Genomic DNA, 15,334 nt, shown 5'->3' with positions numbered 1-15,334 from the left:
CCCACAGCTCCCCGGGGGCCCCTGGTCTTCGTCCTGTTTAATGGAGCCATCAGAAGACAAATCGGGGTCCACTGCTGTCAAACCCCGATGACCCCCCACAGCTCCCCGGGGGCCCCTGGTCTTCGTCCTGTTTGTAGAACCAGGAGGAGGTCTGGGAAACAGGTCGCTTCCGAGAGGCTCTCTTCTGTTCACTGACTTCTTGTTCCTGCAAGACAGAAGGATAATGCTCTTTAATGCAACCCAGGGAAAATAAAACTATGTTGACACCTATATTAATTACTTATTATCTATAGGTTGGGAACATTACATAAGTTTGAAAATCTTTGTTGGTTGCATTTTGTTATCTGTGTAAGTAACATAAGTATGCAGAATATTTTGATCATGTGATGGTACAGGTAACATGTAACTATGGAGATTACCTGTAGATACAGAGCATTGTCCTTGCTGACTAATTGTCTCAGTTTATCCTGGAGGGGTGGGTCCACCTCTGACGGTCTGATGGATTTATTTAGATCCACCCCTCCGTTCTCACTATTCTGGGGGTCAATTCTCTTGTAGAACAGTAGGTAGGCGGTGTCCTTTGTGAATCTCTGAGTAACGCTACAGAAGGAGTTATACTGGGCGTACGACACACGGTTATCATTAAACAGGTACCACTTATCCTGTAGGAAGTCAATACCATCCTCGTCTGTACAGTCCGATAATGTCGTCATCACAGACTCGGGATCCTGAAACAGCGAGTGTCGGGAGTACGCGTAATAATGTCCCGACTCAGAAGATGTCCCAGAATGCACCACTACAGCGTTAAGGCCGTACACCTCCCCTTTCTGGGTGTTTAGATCCACCCCACATTTCTCTATCTGTCTAGACACAGCACTCCTGAGTGACCTCCGTGAGTTGGCATTCTTCGTTTCTGTGGCCTGATTTTTGGGTAATATAAGAGTCCGCGGGTATTTGACCTCCTGGAATATCTTTGACCTGGCGTGTATTTTAGGGTCGTAGGAGAACCGTAGGAGGGTGACGATGAGGTGTTCTGGGGGCTGAACGATTGAGATCCTCCTCTCCCCGTCCTGTAACGACTCACACTTATCACAGAAGTACTGGTTATCCCCCGTCAGCCTCTCCGGCTTCAGGTAATACTGCAGCAGGTCGTTCAGGTGTAAACACTGGGTTTTGGGCTCAGTCTCTGGTTTGGTTTTATCTCCGGATTCCTGAGTGATGATTGGTTTATACTCTGGGAAAGCAAGAGGTATGTCTGAGAATTCTTCTTTACGTGACGACTGGGTTTTACAATTTAAACACGTGACCGTTGTTACCATGATTCCCCCAAAATGATCCTCAATAAGTGACGTTATCACAGATTTCTTATCACAACTGTCCGTATCAGTAGCCGTTTCCTCTGTCGCCTGATTTTCACTGTCTGCCAATTCCTTGGCCAGCTTCTCTTTTTTCTGTCGCGTGCGTTCCTGCTCGTGGATCTGATCCAGAAGATATCGTAGATACTCAGAGCAGTCTTGCTGGTGTCCCGCCACAAACCAGCTGGGTCTCGTCATACGACTAAACGTCATAGGGGCATAGGCAGGTCGCTATCAACAGAAGAATAGTTCATAAATCTAAAATAAGTACACATCTATAAATTTTTAATATCTGAGATATTAAAAGATTGATTTCTTTGAAATTTTGGGGACACCACTTTACATTTCATCAACACATACCCGTACCAGTTTTTAACTTTTTGGTTGTTGTGTGTAACAGTTATCCAATTTTTGTTTCTAAATAAATGAATGTTGCCTTGTGTAAGGTGCATTGTTATAACTAGTCACACGATATCAAGGACACTAACTAGGACCTGAAACTTGCTGAAATACTGATTTCTGTTACATTGATCATTACCTGAGTCTGGCTGAGGAAGGCAAACACCTGCTGTAACTGTGAGATGACTGGTTGGTCTGGAGAGGCCTGATATGACAATGTATCCCTCCTAAAGCTGAAATCATACACATAAAGTCATGAGTTGATTATGAAGATAAAACGAATCTACTGTAACAGTGATGATAAGGTACAATTATACATTACAGATTATACCAGTATTCCATAACTGAAACCAAAACAAACTGACAAAAGAAAGTGAATGTTAGTTATAAAATAAATGAATGAATAAAAACTCACATATAATATAACCACTGACCTGTCACACATGAAGAGAGCTTGTAAGATGCTGTTCATAAAACAGGTGTTCCCCAGGTTAAACAGTCCAGTCTTCCCGGTCTCTGACCTTTGAGTGACCTTTGACACATATTTAGAGGTACCCGATTGCTGGACTTGCCAGTGACTCTCTTCAAGTCGGGATTTGATTTCTTCTGAACTGGGGGCAATTCCCTACAAATTACAAAGATTTTATATATTGTAGATCACTTAATTTTCACGACACCTTATTTTCGCGAGATAGTCATTGAATCTTCATTAGCGCGACAAAATTTTCACGAATTGTTGTCATTGCCCTATATAATCTTAAGGAATTCTATTATACGCGAGAATGAAATTTTCACGAGCATACCGTCTTGCGTAATTACGCGAAAATAAAGCTCTCACGAATAAAAAGTGATTTACAGTAAATTGTAAAAATTTGTAAACAGACTTAGGCAAATGTCTTTTATTTCATATAAAAAACCATTTAATTAAAAAATACTATTTTATTACTACCAAAAATTCCTTACAAAGATTTAAGATAAGTTTCTTCTACAAAAATTACATAATGAGGAAGCAATCAAGGAATTTCAATTTATTCCTTATAACCTAGACAAGATAACTTAGTTCCTTATACAGAAGTATCTCCAGATTCTCTTGACCTGAACAAACGGGGAAGATATCCTTGTTTCTAGTATACAGTATTGTCAAAGGACCATCTTATCATTGCCTGTCCTTGGGTGCTATGATTTGTTTCCCTTTGGTTTACACCAAGTGTGTTAATACATGTATATTTATTTAAGAGAATCTGATTGGGGTAGGCTGCAGGCAATGTCTATAAATGGCCTCTGCAGTATATTACCTTAAGTGCCACCAATATTGGGTCATACAAATCAGGGTACCCAACAGTAAATGTAGTACTTGAACAGTCTCGAGTATCGGGATGTATTACCTTAAGTGCCTCAAGTATCGGGTCGTACAGATCAGGATAACCAGCAGTAAACGTATTACCTGAACAGTCTCGAGTATCGGGATGTATTACCTTAAGAGCCTCCAGTATGGGGTCATACAGATCAGGGTACCCAGCGTGGAGGAAGAAACAACAATGTAACAGATCTGACAGCTGTTTTAACATGGTGGTATTTTCCTTGGTCAGGATCTCAATGATTTTCACCATCTGGGGGAGGATCTACAAGACAGAAAGGCGGAACATGAAGGACAACATTCTGTTCTTTAAAAACAGCAGAACGCTGCCTTATAAAATGTTCACTTTACTGACATTTTCCCTACTTAGTAGCACTCATTGTTTATAGTGGTTCCAACCAGTGCGTAATTGATGACAGACAAGCATATACACAAACAGAAGTTTAGGTCTTGAGTAGAAAGTAAAGAATCTTGTAAAACATAAAATGTTCTCATGAGTTTAATAATGACTAACCTTATGGAAAGGTTCAGGTGAGTGTTGGAAGCCAAGTAACATGTGAGTGAGTACACTCAATGCTCCCTCTCGGACAGCAGAAAACTCCAGCTTCTGACAAACCTGTTGTAAAAATAACGCAAAATTCACTTCAAAGGATAATACAAGTTTTAAATTGAGACTAATCAAGATATTTTCAGCTTTGCAGTACCTTTTTTAAAATAATGAATCAAAAGAAACATAATCAATGTAACTTGTTTTAACAAAACACATAACAGATAATCAAAAAATCAGCCATATTTTCCCAATTCTGAATCTTTTTTTCCCAATTTTGTATTCTTAATTTTTTTAGAGTGTTTAGAAAGAAGTACAATACTTTGTTTCCCTGCAAGACGTCTGAAAATCTCAACAGGTGTCAACATGCAATCGTATCTTTGAGCTATATCATTATTTTTTTAACTTGTTAACTCTTTATATCTACAGTTGTTTAAAACACATAATTTTCATTTATTGTAACAAAATTGGTCCTTTTTAAAATTTTCCCAATTTTATCACATTTCGTAATTTTCCCAATTCTATGAAAGTTGTGCAGGAAAATCAAAGAGAGAATCCTACCTGCTCAACCTTTGTCTCTGTTACAGTAATTAAAATGCTGTATTTTTTGGCGCCAGCCAGACTTCGGAAAAAAGTGATGATCCACATGTGTACGTTAGTGGCTGTCGGCCACTGAAGCCAGTCCACCACTCTCTGTAGTGCTGTTGTCATTCGCGTATTGTCAACATTTGAACCTATTGCATACTTAACAATGACTTCTATCATTTTCTCAGGGATATTACGAACCACTGCACCAAGACAAAAAGAAGGCTCTGTTTCTTCTATAGCGGATATTATTCCAAAAATAGCTTTAAGGGAATCCATAATCACATCGGAGTCAGCATTGTTCCAAATATCATGAATCAGGAAACAAATTCGGTCCACATTCTTAATGTACTTAAATATTTCTGTGTGATCCTGGGGAATTGAACACATGCTTAGAGAGTGAATCAGTGACACACAAAACGTAGAGACAAAGTCACCTTTTGGAAGACATTCCCTAAATTTAGATAAAAAGTTAACAAAGTTTGTCAAGCAGTCGATAGAGGGATGTTCTCTAACATAACTAATGGCTTTGGCTTCCACCACTTTAACATGCCCAGAGTAGGAGGACGACCTCTGTAATAACTCCATACTGGCCTCCAACAACAATACAGCGTTCGCTTCCTGTTTACCTCTGTATGAAAACAAAGACAGGAGAAACTCACGGTCAAAAAAAGCCTCAAATGTTTTCAGGTTGTATTTTGCCCAAGAAATGTACACTTGCAGTCCCTCGGATACGGCGATGTCGGACTCTCCCTGGAGAAACCATGAAGACGAGATCTGTAGTACGGAGCGAATGACGTGAACCGGCTGGGGTTTGGAACTGTTCTCCGTTACCTTGGTTATCAGTTTCTTCTTCAGGGAGTCCGAATGCTGGGATGTGAGAATGCCATTCAATATTGCATCCATTTTTCTAAAATTAAAAAAATATACAAATATACTTTGTACTCATTTTAAGCAAGCTGCATGACCATTAGGACTCATGGAATGCATGTAGTTTATAATTAGGACTCATGGAATGCATGTAGCTTGTAAAATGAATAACTCCTGAGGTTAGTTTGGTCACCATTTGATTCCCATTTGGATAAATCTATGAAGCGCCGATTTGGTATTTACTGGCAAAAAGTGATATCACCTGTAACAGTAAGTGATATCACCTATAAGAATAGGGTGAATTCACCATGCATTGGACACCCTTGTACTTCAACAAGTTCTATCGATATCTCTACCGACGTAAAATTATCAGAATGGAGCTTAACATTAAGCATGTGATTAAAATAGAAATTTGGGACACAAATACATGCCTTTTATTGAGAAAATATCCTCAAAAATCGAGTTTTTAAAAATAACTCAGAATTCACCATGGATCGGATATTATTTACCATGCATCGGACAGACGGTATTTGGACCCTGAAAATATCATAATTTTATCACAGTGCTTTAAACTCCTTGATATGGATATACTTTTATCTTTTATCTAAGAAATAATCCTCAACTTAAATTTAACTGACGATATCGTTGCACAAATGTAGAACGATTCAAGATACCTCACTCTGCCTTAGAAATGCTTTAAAATGCTTGTAATGCGGTAATTCGCGCCTTTTTCTCATGGTTTATCATATGCTGGTTTGTAGAAATAAATTGAGTCAAATTCTAGACGTCATATATCGATAACTTGTATTTTGACAGAAAATATAGAGTTTTTATTTTCTATTTCCGCAAAAAACAGCTGTCAATTGGGTTCTGTATGAAAATGGTCATCGTTACCTTTGCATCGGAAAGTGTCCAATGCATGGTTAATTTGTGTCCGATGTACGAAGAAATGAACATACTAGTAAAAACCAGCTCTAAAAAGAATTATACGAACATTGAAGTGAAATTTCTTTAAAATTTATGTAAAATTACCAATCTTTAACAAAATTCACCAAAGTCTGACTCCTTCCGTTGAAGTCAAATTTAAAAAACGATAACTCTAAAAATTGCAAAACCATAAAATTTCTGGTTATTCCCCTTTGATAATGTAAAATATGACATAACTTCAAGGCCACACTCGGGGTATTTTTATCACGACATGATAATAACAATCGGTATCATTAAAAAATTTAAATCTTCAGCTTCAAGACAGAAACATATAAATACATGGAACTCTTAAGGAAGGCCCATACTTCTACGGATCCGGTTTTAATTTTACACATCAATGATCACTTGTCTATTCAAATAAAATCTTTTTGGAGATTGAAAATAATTATACAAGTATATATTTGTTTATTATAGTTTTATTGTGCGTACAAAGCATTTAATATACATTATTTATGGTAATTAACACTTTGCACACTGTCCATAGGATTTATTATAATGTCATTTGGTACATACACAGACATAAAAAACTTTATTATTGCTTTTATGGACCTAAAGAATTTTAATTTTCTCTTTAGCAAACTAACTTGAGATCTATTTTTATTGATTATAAGCCTATATCATCCATTTAATTTTTACTTTTTAAAAAAATTGCAATGAATAATTGAAAAAATCAGGGACCTATATACTTAGTATATAGGTCCCTGAAAAAATTGATATTCCAAAAATGGGCGTATAGGTCTTCAAAAGACTGTTTTGTTAAAATTCTCTGGTCAACCCCAATAAAGTTTGTGTTTTTGTTAACTTAAAATATAATTCTCAATAGTTTTGAAGAAAAAAGGCATCTAAACAGTTTAGATTTTGAGAATTACAGTGAGCGCAGCGAGCGTCGCGAAGCGACGCTCGTAACTGCGAGCTCTAACGACAACGCCTGGGCAAAGAGAAAATTCGGACTACTGCATATTCATTCTTTAGAATTTTTTGCTGCAGTAATTTTGACCCACAATGCATCACTTAGCAAAGTTGCGTTCTCGCGAGAATGACGGCAAATGTTCAACAAAAAGTTTACTCGCCTTGATTAAATGGATACATATTGAAGATAAATTGTAAACGTAACTTTTTTCATTAACTTTCAGCACTGTTCAGTTTTTTCTTGGTATTTGTAACTTACATACGACGTCAGAGTCTAGACGCACCAAATGTCACGTGCGGTTTGACGAGCCCGATCTGAATTAAAACAATAGAGAAGAGTTTGCGCTCGCTCTAACGGTCGCACCGTCAACATATTAGCGAGCGCAGCAAGGCGGCGCAAAGCGCCGCTCGCATAGCGAGCTCTTAAAGCAACGCCTGTGCGAAGAGAAAATTCGGACTACTGCACATTCATTCGATAGAATTTTTTGATGCCGTAATTTCGACCCACAATGCATCACTTGTTTTAGCTATGTTCTCGCGAGAATCACGGCAAAAAGTTTACTCGCCTTGATTTAATGGATATATATTGAAGATAAATAGAAAACAAAACGTTCTTCATTAACTTTCAGCACTGTTCAAGCTTTTTCTCGGTATATTGCGACGTACATACGTCATGTGACGTCAGAGTCTAGACGCACCAAATGTCATGTGCGGTTTGAAGAGCCCGATCTAAATTATAATAACAATAGAAGAGTTTGCGCTCGCTATAACGGTTGTACCGTCAACATATTAAAAAATAAAGATATTTTTGAGATATTTTTGGTACAAAAGGGATCGTCACGACTTATTTGTCTTATCAAAATTTGACTACCTCTATACTTTAAAATACAAGAATTCTTTCCTTGTGTATTTTATAGGAAAAGGGTGGTCAGAAGACCAATAAGTCTTACGAGCCCGGTTAGTATGATCTGCCACTTTAACTATAAATATATCTTACCCGAAATGCCGAACTTACCATCAGCTCTCACACATCAACAGTCTTCTATTCAATTAGTCTCAAAAAGCTAGAAAGAAACACCAATACATTAATACTTTCCCTATCTATTTACTTGATGACTTGAGTTTAAATAATCAACGTTACGTACAAGCTTCACTAATCAAGAACCTATTGGTCGATAGGGACAAGCGCAGATGAGATCTCAATCTGAAGCAATTGTATTGACTGGTTTTATGACACGCGGATTGTACAGAGCAGAGTGGCGCAGTGGAAGCGTGCTGGGCCCATAACCCAGAGGTCCGTGGATCGAAACCACGCTCTGCTAAAATTTTTTTTGTTGGGAGGGTACATCGATTTTATGATAATGTTTAAAATGATAAATGAATGATAAAATGGGTTAAAATTTGTTTTTACAGAAACAAGTGCATGTGGAACACACTTTCAGGATTGTCCCTCAATGAATATTTTGTGAAAGGTCATTCTGTACAAGCAGATTTATGAAAAGGCAGATCCAAGGCTGGCTCGCCCCGGCCCCCCCCCCCCGGTTGCGGGTCTGCCAATGAATATTTTGTGAAAGGTCATTCTGTACAAGCAGATTTATGAAAAGGCGGATCCAAGGCTGGCTCGCCCCTGCCCCCCCCCCCCCCCCCTAAAAAAATTCATTACTGTGTGGCGGTTGCGGGTCCGCCACTGTTATGGTTCTGAACCCCTCCCCTGGGGAATCCAATCCACACTTTGCAACAGTTATGTCCCTTTGCGGTACGTGTCAACCAAAAGGTCAAAAGGGAAAAAAAATGACATTTCTCCTCTTTATGCTACTAAAACATTTGGGGGAGTTCTGAGCTGTGTTTAAAGTTTTTTATTTCGATATATGGGTAGCCCCATCTTGGGGCAATCATTATAATATGTGATATGCACAAAATTTTTCCAGTCAGAAAAAAACAGAAAACTATAAACTCAAGGCTACTGTGAGGATCCTGTGGGTTTTCCCCCAAAGATGGCGGCCAAGGGACATAACTTTTGAAAAGTGTGAATTCAACTCAATGAAAATTAATTAAAAATGGCATAGCTTGGACAACGCCTTCGAGAAAAACACACCAGAGATCAATAATAGCAAAACAGAACGGAGAGCCCAGCTAGGATATTAACTTTGAAGTAAAGTTCCCCTCCCACCACCTCAACTGAAATTAGCCAAGGACCATAGCTCAGAAGGCTTCACCCATAGATGTTTTATGCCAAAGTTGGTTGAGAGATTGCAGAGAAGAAGCTAAAAATGTTCAGATGTTCATGCACACAACAACAGACAAAAACAGATTGCAATATGACATCCCCGAGTTTACTCAGGTGACCTAAAAAAATTCATTACTGTGTGGCGGTCAGCGGTCTGGTCTGCTGCATTCTCTCCTCTCTTGTTACATTTAGTTCCGTGCCATGCCCTGGAATTGACAGGTGAAAGACCTGCCAAGGATGAGCCTGGGTCGGGGTAGGGCCAAAGACCTTTAAGGAGGGAGGAATGTGGCAGTCAGCCAGGTTCGATCGCTGGTGGCCAGATAGCTCAGTTGGTGGAGCACCTGACCAGAGTTTCAGGGGACCTGGGTTCGAATCCCAGTCTGGTCCGCTGCATTTTCTCCTCTCTCCTTACAACTGTATGAGGTCATAACAAAAAAATACTCTGCTTGCCATATGGTGACAGCAGATAATAACTTGCCTCCCATATATATACAATAGACATATTAAATTACTGGTCAATGTCTACCCCCGGGGTCATGTGTACCGTACCTAAACTACCTATCAAGTACATGTATCTTTATATATGCACTTGTGTTTGGAGCCATAGTAGAAACTAAGGGTCATTTTCCTGAAGTTGGCAAGATAGAAGACACAATTTTGTGTCAATTCTTTCACGTTGTTTAAGAATTCATCAATATTTCTTCAAGAAGCACTTACTTAGGCCTAAATACCATCAGTCTTAGTTATTTCCCTTAGCAGAGGGCGATCTCAACTTCCTGGGCCTTTCTAACAAGTGGAAAAACAACCTTCAATGAATTTGTTATGAAGGTATCAATGATGACCCCCCAGTCACACCTTTAATCTGTACAGTCTGAATTTTATCTTCAATGAATGTAGATATTGATCAAAAAATATAAAAGTATAATATATACTACGAAAGAGATAATCAACTCTATAGCGCTACACACCTAATACTTTATTGAATAGAAGGAACTCCATTTTTTCTAAAAATATCACCCGGTCAGTCCTGGTGATGTAAATACTTTTTAGGTGGATTTTTAAAGTTTGCTGGAAAGACCTGAAAAGATGTAATTGTAGCAGAGGGTCATTTCACCTGAAGTTTTAATTTAGTCATAAAAAATATAAAATATAAAACTCAAATCAATCAATATTCTGTTCATACTTTTAATCATGATAAGCTCTTTAAACAATGTGTAAAAGTAAAAATGATTCACAAAATGTCCACAAAGTTGTGTGAAGTCAGATCACAGAGAAGAGAAGAGAGTGACTAGAAAACTGAAGTCATTGAGATTTCTTAAAGCCGTGTTGACAGAAATTGGTCCTTGTGTTAACTTCCTGTTTTGTGGATTTTATTGCTTTACATTTCTTCTCCTTCTTCCTCCTCATCAAACTCTGCCTCTTCTTCAGCCGTGGCGTCTTGATACTGCTGATATTCTGACACCAGATCGTTCATGTTGGACTCGGCCTCCGTGAATTCCATCTCGTCCATACCTTCACCGGTGTACCAATGCAAGAAAGCCTTACGACGGAACATAGCCGTGAACTGCTCGGAGATTCTCTTAAAGAGCTCCTGAATGGCGGTGCTGTTTCCTATGAAGGTGGCGGACATCTTCAGACCCCTGGGAGGAATGTCGCAGACGGCGGTCTTGACATTGTTAGGGATCCACTCCACAAAGTAACTGCTGTTCTTGTTTTGGACGTTCAGCATCTGTTCGTCAACTTCCTTCATGGACATACGTCCCCTGAAGATGGCGGCCACTGTAAGGTAGCGGCCATGGCGAGGATCGCAGGCAGCCATCATGTTTTTGGCATCAAACATCTGCTGTGTGAGTTCTGGGACAGTCAGAGCTCTGTACTGCTGGCTTCCCCGGGAGGTTAGGGGAGCGAACCCTGGCATGAAGAAGTGAAGACGTGGGAAGGGAACCATGTTTACGGCAAGTTTCCTGAGGTCAGCATTCAGCTGTCCGGGAAATCTTAGACAGGTCGTGACCCCTGACATAGTGGCTGACACGAGGTGATTGAGGTCACCGTAGGTGGGTGTGGACAGTTTGAGGGTACGGAAACAGATGTCATACAGAGCCTCATTATCAATGCAGTATGTTTCGTCTGTGTTTTCTACTAATTGATGAACAGAGAGTGTGGCATTGTAGGGTTCTACAACTGTGTCTGATACCTGTAAAACACAAAGTCACAACATTTACTTTCATCTCATTTCATCATATATCACAAATGATATGGATGAAGGAATTTCTTCCCATTTAATAATATTGTGCAAACAATAAAAAATAAAGTCTACATGGGAATTCCTCTGTATCTAAAGAACAGACAATTATTCATCACATCACTTGAATTCTTATCTAGTCACTGATCTCTTTTTATCAATAGTTTTAACATCAAAAACAGGAACAATCCTATTATTGGCATCATGCCCTTACGTAACACAACTTCCTTAATTCTCACTAAAGCCAAGTATTGATTTCTGCTGAAGGTTAGAATTAAGCCGATATAAAATATGCATTAATTGGAATAAGTCACTCCTCTGGAGAGCTTTTCCTGGATGAACCAGAAACTACTTAATTTGGATAATGCACAAATATATCATTAAGTGAAAAGCTGGCAAAAGCTGAACTGGCTTGTTAGAAGTGAGATCAATGCAGACGTTGAGAGATATCTTGCTTCAGCTTGGTTTAAGTGTCTCCATAACTAAGTACTATTAATGCGTGCAGCTTTAATTTGATAATAACTGCCATATTTTCCTACTTACTTATTATGGATATTCCATTTTATAAATATCAATAAATATTGAATTCAAGGTAGTGGTGCACATGTATAAGAATTTAGCTGAGATTTTTGATTCTTTTTCAAAGTTAGAATATTAACAAATCATAGCTCACCTTTGGTGATGGGACGACGGAGAATGTGTTCATGATTCTGTCGGGGTATTCCTCTCGGATTTTGGAGATGAGTAGTGTCCCCATTCCTGACCCAGTGCCGCCCCCGAGAGAGTGAGTCAGCTGGAATCCCTGTAGACAGTCGCAGCTCTCGGCCTCCTTCCTGACCACGTCCAGGACTGAGTCCACTAGCTCCGCCCCCTCCGTGTAGTGACCTTTGGCCCAGTTGTTACCAGCTCCACTCTGTCCAAACACAAAGTTGTCTGGTCGAAATATTTGGCCGAATGGACCTGATCGGACCGAGTCCATGGTTCCAGGTTCCAAGTCGACCAAAATGGCCCGGGGTACATATTTTCCTCCTGTTATAAAAAAAAATATATCTATCAATTATATGAAAAAAGAGAGAAGTCTGCAAGACAGTGTCTTATTACATGTTTTTCAAAAGCAATGATCCTTTCTGGAACAAGTTTGAGTAAAAAAAAATATATTGGAAACAGCCATATGTCATTGATTTGAATAATTTAATATACAAAACATTGCACTGAAAGTCTGGAACCATCCTACTTTTGCAACATATTAAACTTATTTTTATGTTCATTGTTAAGGCACATTTTATTTTACAAATGGACACAGAAGAAGAAAAGCTGCTAACCAGACAAAGCATTCTTTGTAATAACCAAATTATTCACAAGACTACACCTTCCCCAAAAAACCTACTTATTAATTCAATGCAATAAGATGTATTAATGAATAACATCTGTGCGTATTTCTGCCGATTTCCCGACAGCTGACAAACTCACCGGTAGCCTCGTTGTAGTAGACATTGATTCTCTCGAGCTGCAGATCTGAGTCACCGTGATACGTTCCTGTGGGGTCAATTCCGTGCTCATCAGAGATCACCTCCCAAAACTGAAAAATACAACAGATGTTCTAACTACATACACTCACATAAACGCTCATCTCAGCTCAAACATCTGTCCGATCTTAAGACTAATAATTTTTCAACAGATTTCAGCATCTGTTTTCATGGGTTTTCTCTTATCTGTACTCCAAGTATGGTGATCTCACTTTTACTTGCTCAGAAAATATTTCCCTCTCATCTTTATTTTTTTAATCTTTATCTGTCTGGCATCTTGGGCAAGAGATTTAAACTTATTTCAATTGAAACTTACTCAAGCATAAAAGGCATTTAAATTTTGTACTCATTGACCCAAGATATTGTCACTTTTTATAATTTAAACTTTGAAATTTTTCAAATGCGGGGCCCACACCCATCTTTGACGCACCCTAGCGTGTTACGATTGACACGTGGTTCATTTGAGACAAAACGAGAGGCTGGCGCGATGCCCGCTTTGTCAGCAATACTCTAACAATGAGTCACGTGTTTAAAAAAACACAATTTGTTACACTGTACTGTATTACTCTTTGTCACAAGTATTATAAAGTAGTGTGGCTAAGAGCGGCTAAAATATTTAACTTTCCTGAGCGACATTATTTTTTTTTCTCTTTTTCTCACTCTTTTTTCAAAATTGTAAAACCGTTAAAACCACGACAAAAATGCCGCATTGCACCACGCACTTCCTTTCTAAAGCATGAAGAAAATACGCCATACATTGTCAAATAATAATAGTTAGGAGTGATTGTAATTCACTGACCTTGGCTCCTATTTGGTTTCCGCATTGACCAGTCTGTAAATGTACGATTTCCCTCATGGTTAATATTCAAACACTGATGACTACAAAATGGGCGCTGTTCACTCTCTCTCGGCCGGCTTACTTTAATTTATTCTGAGCATCTGATTGCTCTATGACCCACTTCCCCGCGGCTGGCGAATCAAAAACTGATATGCTGCCATGGGAACGTTTTCATTGGCTGGGAAATTTTACGGTCGTTAGAAGGCCCCGAGTCGCACAATCTCTTTAAACCTGAAGGGACACTTTCTCTTAAAAAAAATAATTATGCATGCTGTAATTAACTGATTAAAATTTAGCAATTAACAGTTCCACCATAGCCAGCGGCTTTATTTCAAGTCCAGAGATCCTCTCTCTCTCTCTCTCTCTCTCTCTCTCTCTCTCTCTCTCTCTCTCTCTCTCTCTCTCCACATATCTCTCTTTTCTCTCTCTCTCTCTCTCTCTCTCTCTCTCTCTCTCTCTCTCTCTCTCTCTCTCTCTCTCTCTCTCTCTCTTACCAACAACACAAATAGGACTTTTGATTTCAAATTTTTGAAAGATTTTCATTTTCAGATATAAATTCATCAATATATAGGCAAGACCTAAAAATAATTATAATTATCCTAAAATTTTATTAGTTTTAAAATATATAGTAAAACGCTGAATCAATGGGTATTTTAAAAATATAACTTTTTCCCTTCGGGCAAAATTAAATTGAAAGTTCTGGCACAACAAGTTCTTGCAACTTACAATTAAGTTCTTCACCTGTTTCTCAAAATATATTTTACTATAGACTTAATTTGTCATGGAAGTATTGCAAAATAATTTTAACATGGCCAGCTTTTATATATATCAGCAAATCTATATCGGAATTCTAACAGCACTAGATGGGACTTTTGTAGTTTTGCATTACCACTAATTATTGATTAAGGCATTGCTTTGATTGCTAGTTCCAAAATATTTTCTTATCAATAAAGAACAAGACCTAATTACTTTATAAATTACAATATAATTTTATTAATTAAAAGTAAAATTCTGAATCAATGGGTATTTCCAAAATCTAACTTTTTCCCTTTTGAAAAGATTTACTTTACTATCATTAATTAATGTTCATTGAAAAGCTTCCTCCCCTAATTTTGTTAATGCATAGCTTAATTAGAACATTTTATTTTCAATTTAGAGCGTAACTTTAAGCAAATGAATAAAAATTTTAATTTTTATAACAAATAAATTATATGTGATAAACATGGTTTTAAAATACATTACTTTGTATTAGAATTGTTAGCATAAAATTAAAAGGGGGGGGGGGGGGGGGGGGGGGAAGAGGCAGTAACGTGCCGCTTTCCGACGCTCAGTACACCTCCTGAAGTATACTATATAGTATTTCAGACATTCCCTTGTCATTCATTTTATGTGAAAGGAATAATATCATCCTCTTCAAAATATAAAATATTCAATTATACAGTTTATTAGCTTTTATTTTATTTTATGAAGATGAAGACGGGAAAAAAATTTT

At 38.1% G+C, this 15,334-nt stretch overlaps 2 protein-coding genes and 1 non-coding gene across 3 annotated transcripts; 1 reads left to right on the top strand and 2 right to left on the bottom strand.

Moving 5' to 3' along the window:
- Positions 1-25: 25 nt before the first annotated feature.
- LOC134239416 (ubiquitin carboxyl-terminal hydrolase 35-like) lies at positions 26-8,099 on the bottom strand. The gene is made up of 8 exons (XM_062721599.1): positions 8,025-8,099; positions 4,220-5,153; positions 3,626-3,727; positions 3,230-3,376; positions 2,189-2,379; positions 1,894-1,987; positions 420-1,586; positions 26-205 (listed from the first exon to the last, which is right to left on the bottom strand). The coding sequence occupies exons 2-8, from the start codon at positions 5,147-5,149 to the stop codon at positions 50-52; spliced, it is 2,787 nt and encodes a 928-aa protein (XP_062577583.1). The 5' UTR covers positions 5,150-5,153; positions 8,025-8,099; the 3' UTR covers positions 26-49.
- A 160-nt stretch (positions 8,100-8,259) lies between these two features.
- Positions 8,260-8,331, top strand: Trnam-cau (transfer RNA methionine (anticodon CAU)). The gene has a single exon. It is a non-coding gene; the product is annotated as a tRNA-Met (tRNA).
- A 2,076-nt stretch (positions 8,332-10,407) lies between these two features.
- LOC134239415 (tubulin beta chain) lies at positions 10,408-13,962 on the bottom strand. The gene is made up of 4 exons (XM_062721598.1): positions 13,804-13,962; positions 12,949-13,057; positions 12,152-12,507; positions 10,408-11,430 (listed from the first exon to the last, which is right to left on the bottom strand). Exons 1-4 carry the CDS (start codon positions 13,858-13,860, stop codon positions 10,615-10,617), a joined length of 1,338 nt encoding a protein of 445 aa, XP_062577582.1. The 5' UTR covers positions 13,861-13,962; the 3' UTR covers positions 10,408-10,614.
- Between the last annotated feature and the right edge of the window lie 1,372 nt (positions 13,963-15,334).

The sequence above is a fragment of the Saccostrea cucullata genome, unplaced genomic scaffold (genome assembly GCF_032062105.1).
Source record: "Saccostrea cucullata isolate Sc308-1 unplaced genomic scaffold, CSIRO_AGI_Scuc_v1 ctg344, whole genome shotgun sequence".
Taxonomy (NCBI): Eukaryota; Metazoa; Mollusca; class Bivalvia; order Ostreida; family Ostreidae; genus Saccostrea; species Saccostrea cuccullata.
This window is presented reverse-complemented; position numbering and strand designations above follow the sequence as displayed.

What these genes read in the sequence shown, in the direction of transcription:
- LOC134239416 (XM_062721599.1), bottom strand. Translation starts at nt 5,149, where the DNA reads ATGGATGCAATATTGAATGGCATTCTCACATCCCAGCATTCGGACTCC. An exon ending in GCTCTCTTCATGTGTGACAG is followed by an intron (nt 1,988 to 2,188) that starts GTCAGTGGTTAT and finishes GTATGATTTCAG; the next exon opens with CTTTAGGAGGGATACATTGT. An exon ending in CCTTCCTCAGCCAGACTCAG is followed by an intron (nt 1,587 to 1,893) that starts GTAATGATCAAT and finishes TTCTGTTGATAG; the next exon opens with CGACCTGCCTATGCCCCTAT.
- LOC134239415 (XM_062721598.1), bottom strand. Translation starts at nt 13,860, where the DNA reads ATGAGGGAAATCGTACATTTACAGACTGGTCAATGCGGAAACCAAATA. An exon ending in GAAACCAAATAGGAGCCAAG is followed by an intron (nt 13,058 to 13,803) that starts GTCAGTGAATTA and finishes TGTATTTTTCAG; the next exon opens with TTTTGGGAGGTGATCTCTGA. An exon ending in CCGTCGTCCCATCACCAAAG is followed by an intron (nt 11,431 to 12,151) that starts GTGAGCTATGAT and finishes TGTGTTTTACAG; the next exon opens with GTATCAGACACAGTTGTAGA.